The 13,644-nt window shown below is 40.1% G+C and overlaps 2 protein-coding genes across 11 annotated transcripts in view; both read right to left on the bottom strand.

The window, feature by feature from the left end:
* LOC124118679 (lymphotoxin-alpha-like) overlaps window positions 1-13,644 on the bottom strand; it is a 155,232-nt gene that overhangs the window by 13,751 nt on the left and 127,837 nt on the right. The gene's annotated exons all lie outside the window — the stretch shown is intronic.
* LOC125375899 lies at window positions 1,337-8,662 on the bottom strand. 2 transcript variants are annotated; one of them, XM_048386886.1, is made up of 3 exons: window positions 8,561-8,662; window positions 2,534-3,341; window positions 1,337-2,391 (listed from the first exon to the last, which is right to left on the bottom strand). In XM_048386886.1, the coding sequence occupies exons 2-3, from the start codon at window positions 3,336-3,338 to the stop codon at window positions 1,439-1,441; spliced, it is 1,758 nt and encodes a 585-aa protein (XP_048242843.1). In that variant the 5' UTR covers window positions 3,339-3,341; window positions 8,561-8,662; the 3' UTR covers window positions 1,337-1,438. The 2 variants fall into 2 exon arrangements, with proteins under 2 accessions (XP_048242843.1, XP_048242844.1); XM_048386887.1 differs by lacking the exon at window positions 8,561-8,662 and adding an exon at window positions 3,507-3,621.

Genomic DNA, 13,644 nt, shown 5'->3' with positions numbered 1-13,644 from the left:
TAACTCCACACTCGTCATACCCAAGTGGAGTAGATCCAATTATTTTTCTTCCTCTAAATGTTAAAACGACAAAGGCAGACCGAAATTCTGGCGGTTGGTATTGAGAACGACAATATTGATTTGGTTGAACAATATAAGTATCTTGGCACCATTTTTGATTCAAAACTCACTTTGAATGCCAACACAAAGCGTACATATAAAAAGGGCCAAAAGTGATTGTATTTCTATAGGCATCTTAGGTATTTTTAACTAGATATTACAATACTCAGTTTTAAAGAATATTTATTCAAAGCATTTGAATTTTTATTGTTAACTGCTGGGCACGGGAGCTTTTCAAAATAAATGTCAAATATATAAAATTCTAAATACAGCAAGCAAAATCTCAGGTACCCAATTTCAACACATCGGTGACGTTTATGAGCAGCACATTATCAAAAAGGCGCTTAAGATACTATTGTTTGTTTGTTTGTTGTTTAACGCCGCCCTCTGCAATATTCCAGCTATATGACGGTGATCTGTAAATTATCGAGTCTGAACCAGACAATCCAGTGATTAATATCATGAGCATCGATCCACTCAATTGGGATCGATGACATGCATCAACCAAGTCAGCGAGCCTGACCACCCGATCCCGTTAGTCGCCTCTTACGACAAGCAGAGTCACCTTTTACGGCAAGCATGGATTGCTGAAGACCTATTCTACCCCAGAATCTTCACAGGTCCTTAAGATACTAAATAACAGCAGTCATGTACTTTATTCCATATATCAAGGACCGGAAATCACTCATGCCAGCCAGTATTAGTCTTATAAATCTTTTAGTCCTTTATCTATTTAATACTTTCTAACAGTTTACTGTACACAAATCCTATCCTGCCCCATCCCTTTTATTACAGTTTACTCTTACTGTGAGAGGAATACATATACTTTAAAATACCATTCCTTGACGTCACTGTCATAGTGTTCAATCTTTCTCGTGTTCAATTTTCAACATGATTCTACAGATGGTTATATTAGTAAGTGACTTGTTTTCTTATGTACATATTTTCATATCATATGTTTTCTTTTTTCATTTTCTAGTGCAATTTGAATTTCCCTTTGGATGATAAAGTATTCTCTTATCTCTTATAGCTTAAATGGATAGAATGGGAGGGGGGGGGGGGGGGGTGTGTGCACGAGTGGCCTAGTTGTCCTTGACGACTAGATTGACAGAGTTGCGTCCCTTGGGCACGCCAGAAACATAGGATTGTGGGTTTAAGTCACGGTTCGCCCTGATTATGTTTCTAGGTTTGTCAGCACCACACCATACCCGTGCTCGTGGTTTTGCCGAAGTGATAAACGTCTGAGACCTGCATCACTTCGGGGCTTTCCTACCACATTCAGTTGACACGCCGAGATGTAACTGGAATACTGTTAAAAGCGACGTTAAACCAAAATTACTCACTCACTCTTATTTACTGGAATAATGAATCTTCTTAGCTCAGTGTCGGCTTTCCCTGACAGACATTGAATCTGATCGGACAACACGCAGGACCTTTTGTGACTCCAGTGTGTCACTAGTATGTAGAATGTTATTGTGGAAGTAAGCACCAGACACAAAGATCCACCAACAGCTATCTCCATGAAGGATTCCATCACACGTTCAGCATCAGGTTGGTCCACAAGCAAAGCAACAGCAGTGGAGATTGGACCTCCCAGACCAAGAGGAAAGCCTGCACCCCTTTCTTCTACAAGATGGCGTTGCCCTATTACCTTCCACTCTGTTGTTCCAAGACTTATGGCAGCAATTATATCGATGAGCGTTTTTACCGTGCGAAGTATGGTGATCTTACGTTGGCTGATGTCATCTGAATGCCTTGTCCAGGTTTTTCTCATTCGAACCTTATTGGCATCAATATGTCCACCCTCAGCTACTCCGAGAGATGTTCTTACTGCAAGCACATACTTTTCTACCACTGCCACTGCTTCCTTCCATTTGTTATAATAATATATTTCACTGAACAACTCAGCAACTAAGCCCATCACTCCACCAATGACTATCACGATATGAGACATCTTCTCCATTGCAGCAGAGATGTGACCATGAGCAACAGTTGTTACTATTTTACAGATGATGAATCCCACTGCCAGTAGTTCCAGAAGACAAATCAAGAGCTTGATCAGTGTTGTATGTGCAGTCGTCTGCATAGACATATCAGCCAAATGGGTCAGGTCTTTGGGCATCATGTCAAGCGTTTGGAGGAAAACTTCATTTTGGCGACAATTTCTCTCCTTTTCATTGCGTATTTTCTGTTCCTGCTCCTTCTGCAGCTGTAGTAGTCTTGTCTTTTCATTTGGTGTTAATGATGTACCCTGCATAGCTTCTTGTTGGTTCAACATAATTAAGGCATCATCTGTAAACAGAATTATATTGTGTACGTGTAAATATGTGAAATATATTTGAATCAAAATGATAGTATCATTCTTACACTCATGACAGAGCTAATCCTGTTTTCATTGCTAAATAAATATTTAAAAGAAAAAAGGCACCATTACCTGAAAGTGCAAAAGGGCGCTCTTTCGATATATCAGTTGCTAATTCCCTGATCTTTTTTGCAGCAGCCGATTCTTCGTTGACGTGTATGGCCCTGCTGTTCTTGTAGATGGTGTATACATCAACAGGTATGGTGATGGCTGCAAGTGCTGCTCCTCCGATGGCCAAACCCATTGTGCCTGTCTTCAGAACATTTGCAACTGTTCTGCTGACACTGGCCACCATTGTTCGTGAAGCTAATGCAACAGAAGTGGAGGCAATTTTGGCACCAGCAGCCCCGAATTCCGACGTAGCTTTCATACTTAGAAGAAATACTTCTAGGGTCTTGGTTGTTTCAGGATCAGAAACATTACGTATTTTATCCTTGAAATCCTGCTCAATTTGTGCATTCCATTCATTTCGTATTTCCTCCATAATTTGTACAATGCAGTCCACTATATTTAGGTATTTGTTGGCTGCTGCATAGGCTGCTTTGGTCTTCTTGCTGTTCAGCAGCCTGTCTATTATTGTCGTGACCAGTCCCCCCACACCGCTTGACACTCCCAACGCGACGCCTGCTATAGTCAGACCCAGAGAAGCACCAAAAGTGAATGGAGCTGCAATGATGCCACCAATGGCTAACCCAGAACCAAGTATACCAGTTGATGCAAACGTGGTTTTCGCAATTCGAGCTTTGCGAACCTCTTTGTCAACTTCATTTGCAAGATCATTCAGTGTTTCCACAACTTGCATCCTCCCGTCGCTTTCTTTAGATATCAATCTTTCTACTTCAGAGGCAAAATCTGTATCTTTATTCTTGTTAGCCATATTCTGTAAAATACAGACGAGTTATATAAGCGGTGGGTATAGCGAACGTTTACTCTTTCATGTTAATAATATTGCACTTTATCTTGTCACATTATATCCCTTTTCATTCCTAAATGGTATCCAGTTTATGGAAGGCAAGTGTTTGTTCAACCAGCCGCAAATGGTTACCTGCAGAACCTTGAAGACGTGCACGCAGCTTCAGTTGTGCAAGGAAATGTAATGTGAGTGCACACTGATTCATTGGCCAGGATGGTTATTTAGTAGCGTCATGAGTACCACTCCCACTGCACGGAAATAGAGACAAGAAGGTTACAACATAAAGATCTGGGTTGAGTATATGGGATATTTATTAATGTTGGGCTAGTGTGTTTCAAGACGGAACACTTTTCGCATGTAGAATATCTAAGTTAAATGAATACTGTACATACACGTGCGAACAGTTGTTCTCAGAACTATTGCAGTTAGTTGAACTAAGCATGATGCTCCCATGCATGTGCCTTACTGTTTGATGTGATGATAATACTTTCAAAGATTATTTAATTCTATCAACAAGTATCATGATTGTGTTAATCCGGGATAGCAAAGGTCTTCAACAAACCATGCTCGCAGTAAAAGGCGACTATGCTTGTCGTTAAAGGCGACTAATGGGATCGGGTTGTCAGGATCGCTGACTTGGTTGATGCATGACATCGATCCCAATAGCGTTGATCGATATTAATCGCTGGATTGTCTGGTCCAGCCTCGATTATTTACGACCGCCATCATATAGCTGGAATATTGCTGAGTGCGGTGTTAAACAACAAACCAACAAACCAATTCAAAGTCACAATGGATCATATTGTAAAACAAGTTTCTGGAAGTCCTCAGAAAACAAATTATTTTCTTGAATCATTAAAATCATTGAAATACTGAGCACTTGAAATGCAAGACATATTTACTATCTTGCAGCTACAGCCTTTGGTGTTTATATTTCACAAATTTAGAGGTGCAGTCGAGCGTGATCCCTACGAAGATTTCAAAGAGAGTCACATGATCGGAAGTTGTTTGATCAAGGTTACAAGATTCCAGGCCTCATTAAAGACTTAAAACGTTTGGAGGACATTTCCAAATTTAATGTCCGATGCAATTCCCTATTCCGAAAAGAACAATATGTTCCCGATTTTGTCAGGTGAACAATTGACTTGCCTTGGCATGTGTTTGTGATGGGAGCCACGAACATATGGTATCATCACTTTTTGATGGTGATTTATAAACAAGTCTTATGGTATAGTTGGACTCAAACGATGGTACCAATTCACCCACACAATGTCACATATAGCAAAACATGAAACATAAAACAATTTATCCATAATGTATTTTGAAATGTTAAAGGTACAAAAGGAACCATTGTACTGTACATAATGGAAGTTCTCCAGATGTCCAGAGACTCAATTTATTTCTGTTTAAAAATATCTTCACGTTATCATTATACTTGGATTCAAATAATCAAAATACGTGTGTGAAAGATGTGAGCAACGGATATTGTACATTTAGTAAGAATGCATTATACCCACACACCAGAACGAACGTTTGATAGGGTGCGCTAACTGATGCGCAAAACCGCCCCTAGCAACCAGGAATTTTGTTTCAAAATCAATAAAAATCGGTAAGTACTTCCCAATACAAAACAAAGTGATCCAAACTGTCATTTGCTGTGTTTACAGGAGCGACAGTTTGCCGTTTCACAATGATGTCCCTGTCTGCACAATGAGGATTATATGCTCGCACGATATATATCTGTACATACACATGGAAACGACATGAAAAGAGATTCTTAACATGTACATTAGAAAGAGTGCATGAGACTTGGAAAGAGATAATGTTTTCACTGCATGATTGATGAAAACCTATGACCATGTAAAAAGACTGAAGCTTGGGAGCTTATGGGGTTACCTACGGCTGTGCAGTGTCAGGCAACTCACACATACACGTGCAAACACATACTTTTTATGTATCCATTCAAATGTTCTCTGCTATTTGCCTTTTACGCCCAATGGAATCTGTTTAATCGGGTCATTGTGATTATTATTCTCTGCCATTGGCGTTTTATATTTTATCTCATAGTTTTTGTCTCCTTCTTGCCAAGCTACCTGTTCATCGAGATAACTGTAAACTATTGTGTCTTGGTCAACTTTCAGCAATCGTTACCAATTTTATTTTCTTCTTCGAATACTATTTCACCAAGGTTCAGTTATAGGAACGTGTTGTAGAACGTGGACTTGGCAGATGATGATACAAATTCCGCTATTAAAGGCTGCCTAGAGTCATCAGTGTGTGATGTCATTGGTAGGATGCACAAACGGAACAAAATTTGAACAAAAACATTCGGTCCAAGCCAGCACTCGTCCACAGTCTGGCTGTCCGAAGTGAAAAGTTTGTAGTTGTTCCCACTGACAAGGCATCAAACAACATAACCATTATATGTTAGCATCACAACATTAATTGTTTAATCAAAGAACTTGTATAAAGCAGTATGATAACTAAGAATGAAATCTGCCAAAAATGCGCTTCAGTATTATCATCTTTTGGCTTCACTCAAAATCCCGTAGCCATGTCCCCTCCTCTTTTGTACTGGATTCCAAAGCTCCATAAAGAGCCATACAAAGAGAGAGATATTGCGGAACCTCCACTGGCTCAAAATCAATGAGAGAATCAAGTATAAAGTGATGCTGATTCTGTTCAATGCGAGACACAATCAAAAACCAACTCATGTCAGCGAGCTTCTTGAAGAGTACGTGCCTGGGATATCTCTCAGATCAAGCTGCCAGTCCCTACTCTCTGTGCCTAGTGTTAGAACGGCGACTTTTGGAGGTCGGAGTTTCGCCAAAGTTGCCCCTGAGCTATGGAATAGGCTGCCGTTGGATATTAGCAACATTGACAGTCCTACTTTGTTCCGATCAAGACTCAAAACCTATCTTTTCACCAAATCTTTCTTGGAGTATTGAGGCTTTGTGTTTTCCTAGCTGTGTAATATCTCTTTTTTGTGTAGACTCAAATGAAGCGCTTTTGAGCAGGTCTTCGAACTGGATACCAGCGCTATATAAATCTGTAGTTATTATTATATTATTATACCTCTCATCACTTGGTTGTTGTCACACCAGCTTGATAACAGTGTAAGAATCTACATCGAAACGTCGCTATATGCTCTAAACCAGAAGTTGTTATCCATAAAGTTTACGTTTTTCCTAGCTTTCAAAATTTGTAGAGGACATTTCCATCAATGACTAAAATGATGATAAAGTGACTTTACAAACTGAAAATATAAATTTCAGACAAAGTATATATTTTTTTTCGATGAAGTCTATCTAAAACACATAACCTAAATACAACAATAGTGTATGCAGAAAATGTTAATCGTCTGTTACATGTTTGCGAGATAACACGCAAAAAAGTGAAAAACATGTGCACCACGGACAACTGCAAATGCACGTGCGGGTAAGGGTATAAAACGATTGCAACAGCAAGTCAGAGATCCACAGTGATAAAAAAAAACACAAACGAAATCCCACGACTCAGTCGAACAACGTGAACGAGCCTTGGGTATGGTACAGATGGGAGCCACCCACGCCAATATTGCACGAACCTTCGACTGCTCCCGTGTTGCCGTTACCAACTTGATGCAACGTTACAGACAGACAGGGCGGACCGCTGACAGGCCAAGAACAGGCAGACCCAGGGTGACCACGCCCCATGATGACCGGTACTTGCGTACCTTGCACCTCCGAAATCGCTTCCTGACAGTGACGTCATCGGCGACAAATGCCTTAGGTCACAGGGTTAGGCGACAGACAGTGGCCAGGAGACTCAGGGCTCTTGGAATCAGGGCTTTTAGACCATACAGAGGACAGCTATTGAGAGCGCAACATCGTCGTCTGCGATTGAGATGGGCCCGGACTGTACGACGTTGGCAACGACTTGACTGGCAGAGGGTTGTCTTCACTGACGAAAGTCGACTCTGTATGATTAGGGCTGATGGAAGACAACGTGTTTAAGGACGAAGGGGTGAACGAACGGCGGCGTGCTGCGTGCAGGAGGTCGTACCATATGGTGGAGGGAGTGTCATAGTGTGGGGAGGGATCTGTGGGCAGGTGAGGACACCGCTGGTCATCGTTGACGGAAACTTGACCGCTCAGCGTTACATGGATAACATTCTTCCTCCAGTCGTCCTACCATTTCTCCAACAGCAGCCACGTGGTGTCATTGATCAGCACGACAGCGCTAGAGCCCATACAGCCAGAATTGTCACTAACTTCCTCTCCTCGCAGCCAACAACGTCAACGTCCTGCCGCTCACCCGACATGTCCCCCATAGAACACCTCTGGGACTAGATAAATCGTCATGTTCGACAACGACCACACTCTCCAGCCAACCGGCAAGAACTGATCTTGGCCCTCCAAAAAGAATGGCGTCAAGTGACCCCATCAGACGATTGACTTTTTCTGTGCGTCGAAGAGTTTTTGCGTGTATTGAGGCATTTGGTGGTCACACACGCTAGTAATGACTTGTTATTGAACGTGAGCGATTGTTTATGTACTCTGCCTATTGTCCATGATTATGAAAGTTCGAATTTTGTACCACACCCAACTTTGGGAGGCTCTGACGTCATTCTCGGTCGCGGTATGATTGTCATTTTCAGTGTTGATTGTGTTGATGTATTGATCTTCTCAATACACTTTACTTCATGCATGTATGTTTTGTTGTTTTTGAGAAAGGGCGATTTCAAACTCTGGTAAAGTTTCTTTTGGACGTCATTTTATTTGCTATTCTCTATTCTTTGCCGTGTTTGTTCATGTGACAAATTGCCTTGCCTTTGCGTGTGTTTGTGACGGGTACAACGGGTGAGGCAGGATACGCTCACCTTTTGCGAACACCTGGTATTCATAAACATTTGCTCATGATATAGTTGGAAGGGTAGAAACGACGCAGAGATTTCTATGAATATGGGAGGGGTTTTGTCGCTTTTATTTATATATATAATTACTTGCTGTGTCTCATCATTCATATCTTATACCTGGACGACAAACATATCACCATCTGCAACACGTGACCACAAAATGATTAGATTGCACTAGACAAGGTGCACGTAACGACATTAGGAACGACATTCGTCTTTAGCTTTGAAGTTTGAATTTAACTGAACGTCTATTGCTAGTGGGGTGTAATATTTTAAGTCACTCACTTACCTGAATGTCAATCAAGAACGTAATCGCTGAAGCCCAAGAAAGCTATGGAGAGTTGGAGCACGTTGGATGTCTTTGGTGAGGCTGCTACGTTGAAAGGCTGCTACGTGCCGTGTGCCGCGAGTCAGTGATAACTGTCGGTGTACGTAAAGCCACAGAGGCAGGGTTACAAAGATTGGCAAGTCTCCATATCAAGAACCATTATCAATGAGGAATTTGCTTTCTCATTTGACAAATTGGCGGGAACCTCTCAAATAAGTGTGTAACTATATCTATGATCACCACGTTAAGGGACGTATGCCCCATGGGTCAAAGAATGAAGTTTCCACATGTTCTGACAGGACTTTTCTAAGATTGCAAACATCCAAGCAAATCCTTTGACTTTTCGAGAATCCACCTGGTGTTAAGCATTCTTGTCTCAAGATGTATAGGGAACATTCTATATCACGTGTGAGAATCCACCTGGTGTTAACCATTCTTGTCTCAAGATGTCTCGGGCACATTCTATATCACGTGTGAGAATCCACTTGGTGTTAAGCATTCTTGTCTCAAGGTGTATCGGGCACATTCTATATCATGTGTGAGAATCCACCTGGTGTTAAGCATTCTTGTCTCAAGATGTATCGGGCACATTCTATATTACGTGTGAGAATCCACATGGTGTTGAGCATTCTTGTCTCAAGATGTATCGGGCACATTCTATATCACGTGTGAGAATCCACCTGGTGTTAAGAATTCTTGTCTCAAGATGTATCAGGCACATTCTATATCACGTGTGAGAATCCACATGGTGTTAAGCATTCTTGTCTCAAGATGTATCGGGCACATTCTATATCACGTGTGAGAATCCACATGGTGTTAAGCATTCTTGTCTCAAGATGTATCGGGCACATTCTATATCACGTGTGAGAATCCACATGGTGTTAAGCATTCTTGTCTCAAGATGTATCGGGCACATTCTATATCACGTGTGAGAATCCACATGGTGTTAAGCATTCTTGTCTCAAGATGTATCGGGCACATTCTATATCACGTGTGAGAATCCACCTGGTGTTAAGCATTCTTGTCTCAAGATGTATAGGGCACATTCTATTTCATGTGTTAGTATATTAAATAGTTTGTTATGGTAGATAAATCATAACCTTTAGTTCATATTTTAAATACCCAGACACCACAGTTTCCAGGCAAATGAGTCCTATTCCCCTAATTGTAATTTTCTAAGACATTCTCAACAACAATGGCCCAAGTGTGTCCAGGCAACTGCGTCCAATGTTTTGAAGGGGTTGTCGATCTGAATTACGGAATCACTAACACAAGCCTTTAAAGACAATGTTGTGCTGTATATGCCGAAGTTGTTCTTTAACACAATCCAATATATAACAGGAATTGGAAACTGTCCTGAGCTAATATGGAGTGGAAACCACACAAGAAAAGTAAGCAGTCCTTGCAAGGTTTTGTTCTACACTGTACGTCCCTACCATGACGTTACACAGTGTGATCACAAAGATATTACGTCACAGATGTGTTTAGACAAGCACTAAATTTCAGTCCCATGTCCCTAATACTCTTGACGCACATAGTCTTTGTAGATCTCTTCCATGTTTTCTGCGCAAAATGTATTGCCACACATCCTTTGAATATTGTAGTAACGGCAACTTTGTATTTTGTAACCTATGAGCGTCAATACAATTATTTACGAATGCCTACCCACAATGACTATAAACGTAATATTCTATTGCACCCAAACATTACCTAGACATTGCAAGTTTTCCAGGAATGTGCGCATTAAATATATTACGTCAGAGGGTAAGTGATGATCGGACAGTGGCAGTCACTTTTTTCCTTCGGCTTTATTCTACTGAGAAAACCACAGACAGACAGACAGACAGACAGACAGATGTTCCATGTTCGCACCATCAGAATGTTTATTGTCCACGTGCCACAGCATGCGTGGATGAGCTACCTGTCGATGGTAACTTCCCGAATTATGGAGAGACTGTCTTCAACTATGGACACATGTGTAGATCGTATATTGAATGTAGAACTAGTATACCCATTGTCAGCTTGGATATTGGACATTGCTATCGGTGCAAGACCTGACCTGATAAACGTATGCACTGATAAAAGATAAAGATAAAAATGAGGTCACCCAGCAAGACGTCATCACTAGTAGATAGTGATTCATAAACACATGCTCGTGATATGTCGGAATTGTGTAATCAGCAGATATGTCTTTTGAAATTGGAAAGGGTTTTGTCGTTTTTATTTTAAGCTCACAAATCGATGCAATGTGTGCTTGATCCAAAACTTATTGTCTGATGTTCTCAATAAGTTACGATAGGGCTTTACAAATTGATGGTAATATAAACACGCTTACAAAGGAAAAGACCTGTGAAAACAACGTCTATCGCGCATTAAAGAATTTCCCAACCAAGACGTAGAGAAACAAGAACGAATCGGTTCAATGCTACAGCAAATGAAGGATAACAAAATACAAATACCATAATTACAACCTACCAAATTTATGTGTATAAATTTTAGGCAGCTTCCTTGTTCGAGGAATGTATCCGTGAATATTCACACAAAGGAACAATATCCCACTCGTCTGCAGCTATACAAAGAAACTTATTCGATGTCACGTGTCTCTGTAACAATCAAATATTTTAAAAGATATATATCGTTTCGGGATATTATAACCCATGTTCGTTTCTCAACTGATCACTTGGATTGTTTCAGGTGTTTCACATAGGTGTCAAGTCTCAAGGGTCGGCTGAGAAAGCCCACGTGACAACTATTTTCATAACGTCCATAGTTCCTAAAAAATCCATTAAGTGATATATATCAATGATCAATTTCTCAACGTATTATCAGTTAACCCTTTGAACAAAGTATGTTGTTTTAACATCGGCACTTCACGCCATGATAAGAGTGTATTCCCTTTGTTTTACTAAACCTAGACATGTAAACACTCACTTTTGACATATCCACTGTGCAAGATAACAGTGATTAATCAATCAATGTATTTTCTGTAGATCCTTTGATGACTAGGAACGATCCGTTGATTTACAACAACAACAAAATGAACTGATAATTCACCTCTTGCTGGTCTGCCACGTGCATATTACATAACACACATTTCACCTCACTTCAAACCTGGATTTAGATTGAATAATTACCCAAGACACAATAAATGCCAAATGGGAACCTTTGTCAGGTAATCTAAGTGGTGCAACCACTAATTGTACATGTAATACATTTATTAACTGAGCATCAAGTGAATGAGTGAGTGAGTGAGTAAATATTTAACGTCACATCGGCAGTATTTCAGCCATATCGTGACGAGAAGTTATACATTAATGGAACATATATTTAGACTAAAAAAAAACCTGTCAACGATGGACAGTACAGTAACTAGAATATCACAGATTTGTTTTAAAACTAGTTGAGAATATGAAAAAGCAGTAAGTATTAATGAACAACACAATATAAAAATGGGCTAGAGATCGTCAGTCACTGAAGGGAGATCACCATACTAGGGGCCATGGGGACTTACAGTACTTTTGCTTCCTGCATGGACCCCGGCAGGATGTATATCACCCTACAGTCACTGGCGATAGTTGACCAGATAAGCATAAGATTAAAATGACGAAAATACTACAATTAAAGGTCTGGTATGCATAGAAATACTTTGAATGACGTGGAACTTACATACCCTCTTAGGGGACAATAATTCTACGCTACTTCAACCCTCATCGAGGGTACAGCCACTAACAATCTAAGTTATTTATTAGCACTACCAATATATAAAAACATATTATGTACATCAAAATTTATGTATTAAATCAATTTCCTTTAAAAAGCACAATACTAAATGAGAATTAACTTGACTAAAAAGGTCCTTGACTGTTTTTACACTAAAATATTTATCCCTTGTGATGGAAAAATCAATGCAGTCAAGCAGGACATGCTTGACCGTGATTCTTTCATCACAAGGGACACAAAACGGAGGATCCTCACCTTTCAATAAGTATTCATTTGTATATCTACTGTGGCCAATACGACATCGTCACATAATGACCTCTTCAAATCTGGACTGACAGCCCAAGTAGGTGTAACCAATAGTTGGTTTTATTTCATGTAATTTATTGATACCTACTTGGGTGTCCCACTTCTTTTGCATCAGAGCTCGGATGTACGATCTAATCAAGGGCTTAATATCACTGTACGGGATTAGAAGTGGTGTCACAGATTTGTTGAGTGCTGCTTTTGCAGCAGCAGCAGCCATTGTGTTACCAACGATTTTTTTCCAACATGGCTGGGTAACCAACAGAAAACGATGTCGTATTGGTCAGTAGCTAGATCATTATATAATTCGACAATTTCGAGTAAAAGTGGATGTGTACTGGACATGTTGTGAATAGCCTGAAGACACGAAAGAGAGTCTGAAAATATTATGAACTGCTTATGCTTAGATTGATTTTGAATGTATTTAAGAGCTGTAAAGATGGCGTGTGATTCTGCCGTGAAAATTGAACTGTCATGTGGCAACCTGAACGATATTGTTCTGGATCCAATGAAAGTAGCGCCAGCAACTGCGTCACCATCCTTGGATCCATCTGTAAACATAGATTTGTATGTATCATATTTAGTTCTCAGTTGATGGTATTCTTGTTGATAAATTAGTGGAATAGTTTGTGATTTCTTTAGTTTTGTTAGTGTCATGTCTACCTCTGGCTTTATCGGTTGCCAAGGAGTTGAAGACAAAAGGAGAAATAGTTTCAAGGTGTAAATTCGCATCTGAAATTGCAGTTTTCAATCTTATACCAAGAGGGGGAATAAGAGAAGATTTCTTTTGGTAGAGGTCCCCATATAGGGGGTGAAAAACGCAATCATATGCAGGGTTTGACTGATTTGAAGATAATTTGGTAATATACTGTAAAGATAATTTTAGACGTCTGAGTTTTAGTGACGGTTCATCAGCCACTACATATAAACTGTTAATGGGAGAAGTTCTGAAGGATCGAAGGCAGAGCCGTAGTCCTTGGTGATGTATAGAATCCAGAATTTTTAGATTGCTTTTGCAATAG

This window comes from Haliotis rufescens, unplaced genomic scaffold, assembly GCF_023055435.1.
Source record: "Haliotis rufescens isolate VD_foot unplaced genomic scaffold, xgHalRufe1.0.p SCAF_61, whole genome shotgun sequence".
In the NCBI taxonomy this organism is placed as follows: domain Eukaryota; kingdom Metazoa; phylum Mollusca; class Gastropoda; order Lepetellida; family Haliotidae; genus Haliotis; species Haliotis rufescens.
Note: the sequence above shows the minus strand (reverse complement) of the source record. Positions and strands in the feature narration are given on the sequence as shown.